The sequence below is a fragment of the Camellia sinensis genome, chromosome 7 (assembly GCF_055761805.1).
Source record: "Camellia sinensis isolate YWXY chromosome 7, ASM5576180v1, whole genome shotgun sequence".
In the NCBI taxonomy this organism is placed as follows: Eukaryota; Viridiplantae; Streptophyta; class Magnoliopsida; order Ericales; family Theaceae; genus Camellia; species Camellia sinensis.
Window position 1 is genome coordinate 63,869,662 of NC_138967.1, and position 12,017 is coordinate 63,881,678.

Sequence of the window (12,017 nt, forward strand, 5' to 3'; positions counted from 1 at the left end):
TTCCCCACAAACTATCCTTGAATAGTATAAAATTTTTAACTTTTTTAATAATTTTTTAATTTTTTGTCTTCATTAGTTTATCCCAAACAACCCTAAGCCTAAAAATGAGCTATTCTATCATTTTCCATAGTGAAAAATAAGATTATGCATGCGTTTTTCATTCAAAATCTTCACTTTAGCGCATCTATAAAAGGACAACTAAGCAACATATAAGCAATTGAAAGAATGAGTGCAGTACTCTTAAACTCAGTCATGGAACCCGAAGTTTCTCACCTAGTGTCATGCATCTTCCTCTTCCTCCTCATTCCTCTCTTGCCCCCTTCAAATTCATCTTCTTTTCAGTTTGTGAAGCAATTCACTGGTTCTAAGAAGGGTGACAATGTAAGAGGACTCCAAGAAATCAGAAATTATCTTCAGAAGTATGGTTATCTAAGTTATTCCTACTCTAAAAATCCCAATTATTTTGATGATACATTAGAGTCTGCTGTCAAAGCATACCAACTCAATTACCATCTTAATGTCAGTGGAACCTTAGATACTAATACACTGTCACTCATGGCAACGCCTCGGTGTGGGATGCCGGATATAGTCAGTGGCACCCCGCACCAACTCCATGAACTTTCTTCTTATTATGTGTAAAGGTACACCAAATGGTCCAAGTTCAACCTCTCCTGGGCACTTCAACCCAGCACTTCCCACGATGTTCAAGGCCGTATTGCACAAGCATTTAGCAAATGGGCTTCTGTTTCACACTTCAATTTTTCAAAGGGTAAAGAGTTTACACATGCTGACCTGCAGATCAGTTTCCTACACCGTGATCATGGAGATAATAGCTCGTTTGACGGCCCTGGAGGAGTCCTAGCCCACGTGAACATGCCACCAAATGGGAAGCTTTACTTTGATGCAGAGCATTGGGCGGTTGGTGCAGTTCCGGGAGCTGTCGACATAGGGACTGTTGGGTTGCATGAAATGGGACACCTTCTTGGACTTGGGCATAGCACAGTTGCTGAAGCTATCACGTACCCCTTCATTCCTGCTGGTGTTACCAAAGATTTGTGCCCAGCAATGCTAGGCATCATGAAAAATCTTTCATGAAAATAATCATGAAAGTTTTGTGACCCTTAGATTACACTTAGAATAAAACATCACACACTAATCAAGGTAATCCAAGGATCATAAATCTTTCATGATCGTTTTCATGAAAAAAATTTCATGATCGCTAACTTTTCTCAATTGTGCCAGGATGATATTGATAGAATAAGAGCTTTATATAATTAATCATTCCTAAGGTTATTAATCCCTTTATCACCTAATACAAATTCATGACTCAACTGCGCATACTAAAAATTAATATAAATAAATAAATAAAGGTTACAAGCAGATTATATAAGTTGTAACAAACAGCCTTACATATGGTTGTGAATGAAGATTTTGCTTTATGCAGCCAAAATTATCAAATAATTTTTTTTTTTTTTAAATCTCCTTTTTTAATGAATGCCATAGTCTGTTATTTCTTGTTATCATATGGACACTTACTTGTTTGATTTTTTTTGTTTCTTTTTTCACTTGATCCTATGTTGTTGTTGGCATTTTGAATTTTGAATTTATTGAGCCATTGGTAGAGAGAAAAAATGGGAGAAAAAAGTAAATTAAATAGAAGTTAAACTCTCACTACAAGAAATATAGAATTTAACGGCGTTTATTTAGCAACGTTTTTATAAACACCACTATTTCTAACCTTTAACGACGTTTTATAAACGTCACCTTTTATTTGAATTAAAACGGTACCATTTAAGGAATAGAAGTCGTTTTTTAACGCCTTCACATGTGTTACAATGTTATTCCTCCCTCTCTTAGCTCTGCTATCAGAACCGTTCTCACTGTCTCTCTCTTCAGGCCCTCATTTTGAATCTAGAAACCTTCAGTTCGGTTTCATCTCAGATCTCTCACTCACTCACTCGATCCCTCAAATCTCTCACTCACTCAATCGCTCTCTCTCTCTCTCTCTAAACCCTTCAGTCTCAGAGATTAAGATTCAACCTTCTTCAGCTCGGTTTCATCTCAGATCCAATCTCAAAGTGATTTCGATTTCGAAGCTCTCTCTCTCTCGATTTTGAAGCTCCACCGCCACCACCATCACCACCGTTGACTAAGGTGAGCACCATCGTCTACAATCTCAATTTCGTATTCTCTCTCTCTCTCTCTCTCTCTCTCTCTCTCTCTCTCTCTCTCTCAAGCTTTTCCTTCCGGCGATTCTTCTCCTAGGGTTTACATAAGTTTAAGATTTCAGATCTGAGATTTCTCATTCAAAACTTAAGTTTCAGATTTGAGATTTCTCATTCAAAAATATGTTTGGGATTTGAGATTTCTTATTCAAAAACATATGTTTCGGATCTGAGATTTCTCATTCAAAAATATGTTTGAGATCTGGAATTTCTTATTCAAAAACACATGTTTCAGATCTGAGATTTCTCATTCGAAAATATATGTTTATGATTTGAAATTTCTCATTAAAAATTTTCATTTGAAACAATAATTTCTTAATCTAAAATTTTATGCTGGGTTCGGCATTAATTAATGCAAAAATAATTTCATACCAATTATTTGTCCTCTGTTGATTAATTTCATACCAATTATGAATGTATCTATTCCCCTCTCTCTAATACTTGCTGTCGAATTGCTAGACTGGGATTTCTTAATCTAGCCTTGTGATAGAAAGGGAAGGGAAGGTTTCCTCCATATGATAGAAAAGATTAAGGAGGAGAGTAGGGAAAGGAAAGAAGAAAGCTCTTTCCTCCACCCAAAAAAATCAATCTGCTGAAATATGGTCCGTAAGGAAAGAGACAGAAGATGTTTGAAATTTTGGGCTAGTTCTGTATTACTGTTGGAAAATTTTGTATTGTGACTGAATTTTTTCTTACAATAAACCTTGTTATGCTTTTCATTTCTGCTCTCTCATGGTGGCTTTCTTCATTAATTATACTTAACATAAGACTCTTCTAGACTCAGACCTTGATATATTCTTCATGCATCATAACATATCTTTCACATAATTCTAGAGTCCTTAGATATTTAGTAAATTTCAATTTACTTTTTTTCTATAGAAGAAGCTGACTTGGGTATTAAAATACATGAAACTAGCTTGCATTCATTAACAAGTTGTTTGGAATGGTGGAATTGGTATTTGAAAATGGGATTTTTTTACGTTCATTTTGTTTGTTTTTTCTTTAAACAGGGCAATTGCCGAATATTTGTCACATGATCTCCCTTACAAGTTATCACCCGACGATGCTTTTGTCACATCTGGTTGATAATTATCATTCAGACATGGATTTGTTTTCATTGTATTTGGTTTTTTATGGTGTACTCACTTTAAACATTTTTATTTCATGCGGGCACAAATTTATTTTTTTATTAACCAAACATTAAAGTTCTTGTGGATGATGTCATGGCTAAAAAAAAGTTGATTTTTGTCACTAAATTTACTTGCACCAGTGCTAATGGTTTATTTTTCCTTTAAACAGATTGTTGAGCGGCTTAAGAAGTATTTTGATATTCTTGGGGGTCCTTCGACATTTATACAGGTGAGTACCTTATTCCTTGGGTGCTTGTTTTGAAACATTGAAGTCAGGTTTTGTTCTGTTTTCTTAAATGAAATAATTTTTTGCATTCGGTTGATGCATTTCCTGGATTGGTCAAGTTAAAAATTATAACTTGCAGCCATTTTCTAACCCTTCCCAAAAGAATGGAAAAGGAAAAGAAAAAAAAAATATATCCACTTTCCTAAATCAATGTCAATGAGACCATGAATCTGTGTTTGGATCTTGGATTTGTGGAGAGATTTGAATGCTAAGGAAAAGGGAAGGGAGAAGTAGATGAAATAGAAGCTAAGTTATTCATTGACTTTTCCCTTTCCATATACAAATCCCACTTTTCCCTTCCCTTTACAAATCACTTGGCTAAATTTCATTCGCTTTTCCCTTCCCTTTTTCTTTCTCCCCACAAAAGCATGGATGCTTGACCTTAAAATGTCTGAAGTTCTGACTTCATCCGAAAAAGTGCGAATTTCACTACCAAATTTTGTTCATTTCAAAAGACCATCGACTTAAATCACTCATTTCTCTTTCTTAACAATATTTTCCGTGGTTCTAGGCAGCAGTCCCACGCATTCTTTAGCAAACTGAAGACGTATTCTTTACAAAGACCATTAATATACTAAAGCAGACTTCTGATATTTGTTGTGAACGAATAAAGAAGATTCCTTGCATTTCATGCCCATATAAACCAGTGGGATCCATGGCTGTTATGGTAAGGAATTTATAGAATTTTTCAGTTCTCTGCAATGTGGAAGTAAACTGCAGTCCTCGAATTTTTCGGTTCTCTGTTTATTAATTTCATACCAATTTTCATTTTCACTATAATTTAATTTGCAGGTGATGTTCAGCACTGATGGTTATGCATTTCCAGAGACTTTTTACTTAGGTTAGTTTAATTAGTTATCTATCAATTTTATACTTTATTTTGTGATAATATCTTCAAAATCTTGGAGGAGCCAGTTCTGATTGCAGATTGAAATTAATATGAATACAAAATAGAGCCTATTTCTCTTGTTAATTGACTTGATAATATATTTCTAACATCATTAAAAATTATTAATTGACTTGATAATTTATTAATAAAAACTATAATTTATTATGAAATTAAAAATCTCAAAGATGAAATGTAATTTTTAAAATTATAAAAAAAGATTCGTATTTCCTTAACTTCAATTTTTTCCTTAACTTCAATTTTTCCTTAACTTCATTATCATCATCATCATCATCATCATCATCTTCTTCTTTGAAGTTGGTAGAGGCTTCCATTGATAAACCATACGACTTTAACCATCAATGAATTATGATAGCTATGAGATCTGAGGGCTTTTACTAAATGCTTTTAATGTAGTCGGTTTTGCTTGGCAAGATTGAGTTCCGATATGCTACTGATGCTGATCTTAGGATTTATATTTTAAATTAAATATTTTGTTTTCTAATACATGATTTAGAGTTTTTTGTGTCGTTAATGTTGCCCAATGATGGAATTCATTCTTATGAGATGTTGCTTAGATTTTTGTAACAAGCCATCTTTGTCAGCACCCACTTGGAATTCACATGTTACTGTGAGCTAATTATTTCACTTATTTTTTTCATGTACAAAAGAGTGCTTAAAATTTTCATGTTGGATGAGTGGTATAATGTACTTTCAGTTGCTACATGTGCCTTATGGTGATGGAGGATATATTAAATAGAGCAGTTGATTGGATTGGATTTTCGTTTTGATCTTTCTTTACCTTCATCATCACTGTTTGTGTCACCATCACCATCACCAGCATCATTAGTTTCTCTTTCTTTCTTGTAAGCAATGATGATGATTTGGACAGACTCTTAACAAAAACTAGCCTTTTATGAGTGGGCAATCAGATGTTTTATTTATTTCTTTTTGAGGGGTTAGTTAGATTTTATGGAGTAACAGAACACCAGAAAAATCTTCAGGACGAGTGAACTTCAGATTTTTAGTGCTGAACACTAGTACATTCTGTGAAAATTGCTCCGTGCATTTCATTATCCCTCTATTTGCCTTCTTTGCTTTTCTTTCATTTCAGCTTGCCTTTTCTGTAGCTTGGCAAGAAAAAAAGTCTGTGAATTAATTTTAATTTTTGTACCCATATCTGAACTATGGAACTTAAATTTCTCCCTTATTTGCATATTATATATGTTTTCTGTTGTTATTGTTAGTATTATTATTATTTGTCAACTGGTGTCCATTGGCTGCCCAATGATGGGATTTCTCATTTTGTGGAGCAGATTAATGGTGTCTATTCATCACTAGCCTTTACAATCAACCATCAGGGGTGGTCAGTGTAATTTACCCTTTAACAATTTCAGGGGATGTCAGTGTGATTAACCCTTTTTAATTTGTTAATGTTTGATGGTGTGCAAAGGCTTTTGATGAATATCATCTTCATTCCATTGACTATGCACATAGAATTATGAGAACTGAGGGCTTTCATAAGTCGCTTCGTTTCCAATGGTGCTGCCCTACTATATAGTCAAATGCTGCCCACAGTTTGAACTACCCCAAGAAACAATAGAGCTAATTTGAGGCTTCTAGGCAGATCTTGCTGTTATGGGGGCACGATTTGTGGCTTCTACAGGGTCTCACGGTTCTTGTTCTCTGGGCTTTTATGGGGTTGAATATTAATGAAGGTGCATGCATATTATAGTGTTGTGTGGAGACACTTTTTAGTGTTGGAATAATAGTTATGTTCTGGTCTTACAGCAATTCTTTAGATAAATCACATATTTTGAATGATCATTTACTAAATTTGGGCTGTGAGCAATTTATTTTTTGCAGTTATTAATTTAAATGGTTCAATCTCCCCCCCCCCCCCCCCCCCCGGGGAGTTATTTTAAATGAAATATACATAGAAAGCTACATTGATGTTTTTCAAACTATAACAATGTATCTCAGATTTTTTTCAACCCTTTGGCCGTAGTTTCATGTTGCGATTATCCTGATGTTTTTGCTTTTAAATGGGTTGAAGTGCTTCGTTGCCCGAAGTATTCACTTCTGAAAGTAAATGGCGATGATGTGCTTTGAAGTATTCACTCTACATGTAAGAAGAAGAAGAAGAAGAAGAACTAACAAGGTCAAAGTACTAACATCACTAGTTTAAGCTGATAATAATATTCATAAATCAATAGTGTTAAAGACATGTTAGGCAAATGTTTTTTTGAGTTGAGAATGATGTTATTCATAAATCATATACATTGTTTTTAAGTATCAAGTGGTTTTCACAAGTATGGTTTATTCTTCTTCTCCTACATTGTGTTTGGAAAGTGTCTAAGAAAAAGAAACAGTGTTGTGAGAATGTCCAACACACATTAGCAAACATGGTACTTATTGCATCTTAGTTTATCTATGTAGTCCTCAATTTGCTAGATAATTATATACTAAATTTTCCTAGGTGGAAAACATACTCAAATGCTATAAAGAACTAGATAAATTATGTGGGTACAATTAGTTGAGAAACATACTCAAGTTTTCTTCCCAAAGTTTCTGTAGTTCATGTAACAGTTATTAGACACCAAGAGTTTCTGTAGTTCATGTAACAGTTGCAGCGTTGACAGCAACTAACATTTCGAATTTTCCTGGTATGATCTTTTAGGTTCTTGGTATGGAAAGGTTAAAATCGGAGCTGCAATCACGTGGGTTGAAATGCGGGGGTACATTGCAAGAGCGTGCTGCCAGGCTCTTCCTTCTCAAAACCACACCTTTGGAGAAGCTTCCAAAAAAGCTGCTTGCTAAGAAATGAGATATCACATCCCTCTGATAACTTTGTTTTTGTTGTGGGTGAATTTGTACCTTGTGATGTCCATTTTGAAGTCTCTTTACTCCTTTTTTGATTGGTCATGTAGTTTATGTAAGCCTTGATGTTCATGTTGGGAACCCAGGGGAAGCAATCCAGGTAATTGAATCTGTTCGATTCTTAAATTACCAGGCACAATTTATGGTAAAAGGAGGAATGAAATTCTTTATTCTATGGGTTATTTTATTAATTTACTTGGTAAATTATTTCTGTATAAACTTTCTTTCGGAATATGAAAAAATAGGCACCAAGAACTTCGAGGGCAAGCTTGGTTAAGGGATCATCACGTTCAGTTGCAACTACAGCAGCACAGCAAGCGTTGATTGCTCACTGATTGTGAAGAGCCTGGGAATTTTCTTGAACAGTCTGAAAACAAATCATGTCAGTAAAATTTGTCACTGCTTTCATTCCTTGTTATGCCATTTTTTCTTCCCCATTACCCGTTTCGATAAATTTGGTGCCTTTTGTCTGGCTTCTTGACATTGTTTTTATTTGTCTGCTTCCAATCCACTTCAGCTCTCCAAACATGGCACTTAAATGTGCCATTTACATAGTTGACTGGCTTGGATTTTGGGGGAATGCTTCTGTTTCTATTTACTGTGCATAGATTTTCTCCTGAAGCACCCTTTTGCTTACCTGTTTTCTTTTTCATTTTACTATTTTCAGGTACCTCCATTTTTAGTTCGCAAGGTGTTCACACAAATATTTTCATTCATCAATGTTCAACTATTCAACAGGTAGTCTGCATGTTGTCTTTAGATGCTTTTTGAAGTTTTTATACTGCAAGTAAGTTTTTTCTTATGGCCTTGTGCACGCTTTTTGGGACCACAGCCTTCTATTAAGGAGAGAATGTTGTTCATTCAGTAATGGTGAATATGTTAAAGCAGGACTCGCTGAACTCGAACATTGGTGTTATAATGCAACAGATGAGGTAGCATCAGCATTGATTTATTACCACTTCACTTTGTGTTGTATAATTTCTATTTTAGTAAGCAAAAACATATTGCAGTATGCAGGTTTAGCTTGGGATGAACTCAAGCATATCAGACAGGCTATAGGGTTTTTGGTATACCCTTCCTTTCATTGTTCATCTTGGACTCTTCTCTTTCACCATTAGTCGTTCTAAACTTTGAAATGGAAGAATCCCACCTGAAAGGAAACACAATTCCATAAACCACAAACATTAGATATTAGCATCTCTATAAAGGATGGAGTGCTTTTCATTAACTCTTTTGATGACATGAAAACTAATAATTTTCTGCATCAATTGGCAATCTTCTTTTATACTTACTTGAACCAAATATGAGAGGTTCCAATTTTCACTACACCAAAAGAATGTAGGATTCCACCATCAATTCAATATCTAGGAATATTACTAATCTAAGACTTCAATAAGCATATATGCCAACAATTTATAATTATTTGAGATCTTCAGAAGATAAAATTCTTTCTGGCAACAAGTTTGAAGTACTGTTTATAAGTATTGGGTACAAATTCTTCAATTTGTGTTTATTTTGGTGAATCTGATTGCAGTTTATGTTTTGCAGTTTTTCAGTTTTTCCTATAATCCCATCAACTTCCTATCAAGGAATTTCCTTTTGCACTCAATAACTATATTTGTGGAAAGTCTTTTATCTGCTTGCCTTAGCATTCCTGGATCTCAATCTTTTTGTTATTGTTGACAGATTCAAGGATTATATCCCTGCAAAGTATCATTCCTTATATGAGCAGTACCTTAAAAGAAGTGACAACGCAGTCGCCATGTGAAGTAAGAAATTCTTCCATGTAAAGTATTTATATAAACCAAACCAAACCAAACTAAGACTTAAGTCCCATCATATCTTTTTTGTCCTTAGCAGTACCTTGTTGAAATAGAAACAAATGTTAGCTATATACTTATACATATATATATATATATATATATAGAGGGAGCACCCAATTTGGTGTTCATGAAGTTTTGTGGACTTTTATTTTCCAAAAGTAAAACCTGGCTTTCCACTTACAAATAGTTACAACTACTTTATATATATATATATATATATATATATATTATATTTTGTTAATTTGGCACACAGTGTGTGCCTCACCTTCTAGTACGATGAAATGTAATACTGCTACAGGTTGTTGAGATTTTAAGTTGAACACAAGTGATACTGGCATATTGAATGCAATTTGAGTAAACTAGTTTCAGAATTAAATTATTATTTTTTGCTTAAAATGCTTTGCAAGATAAACTCTTTGAGAGTAGAATTTTATTGTTGATTTACCATGATTGAACCTCCTAGTTTTACCATTAGTATAAGTTCATCCTCTCTCTCTCTCTCTCTCTCTCTCTCTCTCTCTCTGAGCAGGTTGGCTGTACAAAAGGTGATGATGCTGGTCTTTCAAATGCGCACATGATTTTGGCAGAGATTCCAAATGCTTCAGAAGCGGTGGTATAGGTGCATGACTTGGGGTGAAAAAATAAATTTCTAGCAGTATGGTGGTTCTTACTTTATGTAGGAAGGGTAATATTTGGTGTGTATTATTAATACTCTGGAAATTTGTAGACATTGATTAGAAAATCTGGACATGAATGCTTGATGCTTTGTGTCTAACCCAATGAATATGAATGCATAATTATTTCTTGGCTAAACACAACTTTTAAGGTCGTAATCTAACCCAATGACAAATGTTATCTATCCTAATTTATGGTATTGATTTGAGTAGTGGAAATCATTATAACTTCTTCCCAACCCTATTTGCCTTAGGTACTATTACTTTTTATTATTCAACTGTTAATTTCACTTTTATCTTTAAATTATTCTCATTTTATTTTTTGGGATTGAACTTATTGGATTTTTTTCTTGAAGGATGTTGTATGGGGTACTATTATAGATGTGAGGGAATATTAATCTCACATAAATATATGTCTATACAAAGTTTTATTCATTATTGCTATTTTACAGGTATATTTTTGAAGTTAAATCTCAAAATTAGTAGTTCAAAAAAAAAAAAAAAATCTTTTGCGGCGTTTTTCAAAACGCCACTATAGTTATATTTTTAAAATAACAAAAAATCTATTACGACGTTTTTGAAGCGTCGCTAATGCTTATGTGATGTCATGTTACCGTTGACTGCTACATTCAGCGGCGTTTTTATAAACGCCGCCTATACTAATTTTACGACGCTTTTAAAGCGTCATAAACTTACAGCGACGGCCGCGTCCTCGACGTTTGGTAGTAAGCGTCACTAAAGGAATTAACGGCGTTTTTCAGACATATAGCGGCGTTTTTTAAACGCCGCTAAAAGTCATTTTCCCAGCAGTGTCTTTTCACAAATTCCTTTTCTTTGCTTTTCTTCCCTCCACAAATCTAAGGTCTAAGTACAACATTAAAACTACGTTTGAATGATAGGAATTAATGAGATGAAATGAGAATCTTGCTAATAGGAATGACATTACTAAGGCCAAAATGTATCTGTCAATGGTATTTAGTTTAGTCATGAATTTTTTATGGGAAAAATTATAAAACTTTAAACGTTAGTGGATCCATTTATCTTTTTTATTCTTAATTGGTTCATATTTTAAAAGATTGAGATTCTCATGGGAGTGTCGTGCTCACAGGTTTCTACTCCATTTGGAAAAGTGATTCCAATATGTATAGATAATCATAAATCACATTATTCTTATTCTAAGTCGTTCCAAATGTTGAAACTTAAATATCAGGAAGCACATTACAATTATCCTTAATATTCGTGCCATTAAGACTGAACATAAATGGAAAATCCCCAAAGCTAATCCCAGATAACTTCGGAGGCTAACCCAGCGATTAAAGTTTTCCAGTTTCAAAATCAAAATACGCACAAGAAATGCAAGAAAGTAAGGTGTAATGAATTGTAAGCAAGCCATACCAAGTTCCCAAAAAGATAAAACAAAATTCCAATTAAAACAGAATTAGCACAGGAGAAAGATGTGCTGGCTATACCTCTTTAATGGAGTATGAGACCCAATTAATTTATTAACGATATTTAATTTAATTGAGTATTGGTTTTAATATATTTTTTATATATCTGTTGGCTTTTTGGCTTTCGAAAGTTATTTTTGTAATTATGAGCGTGCCAGCAAAGATCAATCAGTCCTTATAGAATTGTAATTGCCAATCAATTATTCAAACGATTGTGTTATGGTTCTTTTAGCCTCAATAAAGAGGACTTTTACTGGTGACTTACTGGTAGCTTAACTTCAGAGAATTTAAGCATAAGAACAGTTAAATAAATTGAAGCATTTCATTAGTATGAAAAACTTACAATGATCTCAGCCTCGTAGAGATTTACAACGGCAATATACTCGAAAACTACTCCTACAAATGAAGTGCAGTGCAGGAACTTAAAGTACAGAAATGTAAAGAACAGGAAATAAAACTGGAATATGTAAAGTAAGACTGGTTTTCTTAGATCTTTTTTCCGTCCTCTTCTCTGAAGTCCTTCCTGCTATTTATACTCTCCAAAGATAACCATCGAACTGCACTTCAAACCGTCGAACTGCTTCTCCGTGATCGCTGATCATGCTACCTTATAAGTAGTTCCACTACGCCTTCACTTGCAGTTAGGCTTCCCTCCTATATTTGAA

General features: G+C 34.1%; 1 protein-coding gene and 1 non-coding gene across 2 annotated transcripts; both read left to right on the top strand.

Moving 5' to 3' along the window:
- The first annotated feature begins 225 nt into the window (after window positions 1-225).
- Window positions 226-1,095, top strand: LOC114270250 (metalloendoproteinase 2-MMP-like). The gene is made up of 2 exons (XM_082880780.1): window positions 226-548; window positions 642-1,095. The coding sequence occupies exons 1-2, from the start codon at window positions 226-228 to the stop codon at window positions 1,093-1,095; spliced, it is 777 nt and encodes a 258-aa protein (XP_082736906.1).
- A 738-nt stretch (window positions 1,096-1,833) lies between these two features.
- Window positions 1,834-10,028, top strand: LOC114264677 (uncharacterized). The gene is made up of 10 exons (XR_014335412.1): window positions 1,834-2,154; window positions 3,525-3,584; window positions 4,153-4,308; window positions 4,434-4,482; window positions 7,653-7,789; window positions 8,075-8,145; window positions 8,240-8,339; window positions 8,418-8,474; window positions 9,094-9,176; window positions 9,760-10,028. It is a non-coding gene; the product is annotated as an uncharacterized LOC114264677 (transcript).
- Window positions 10,029-12,017: the final 1,989 nt, after the last annotated feature.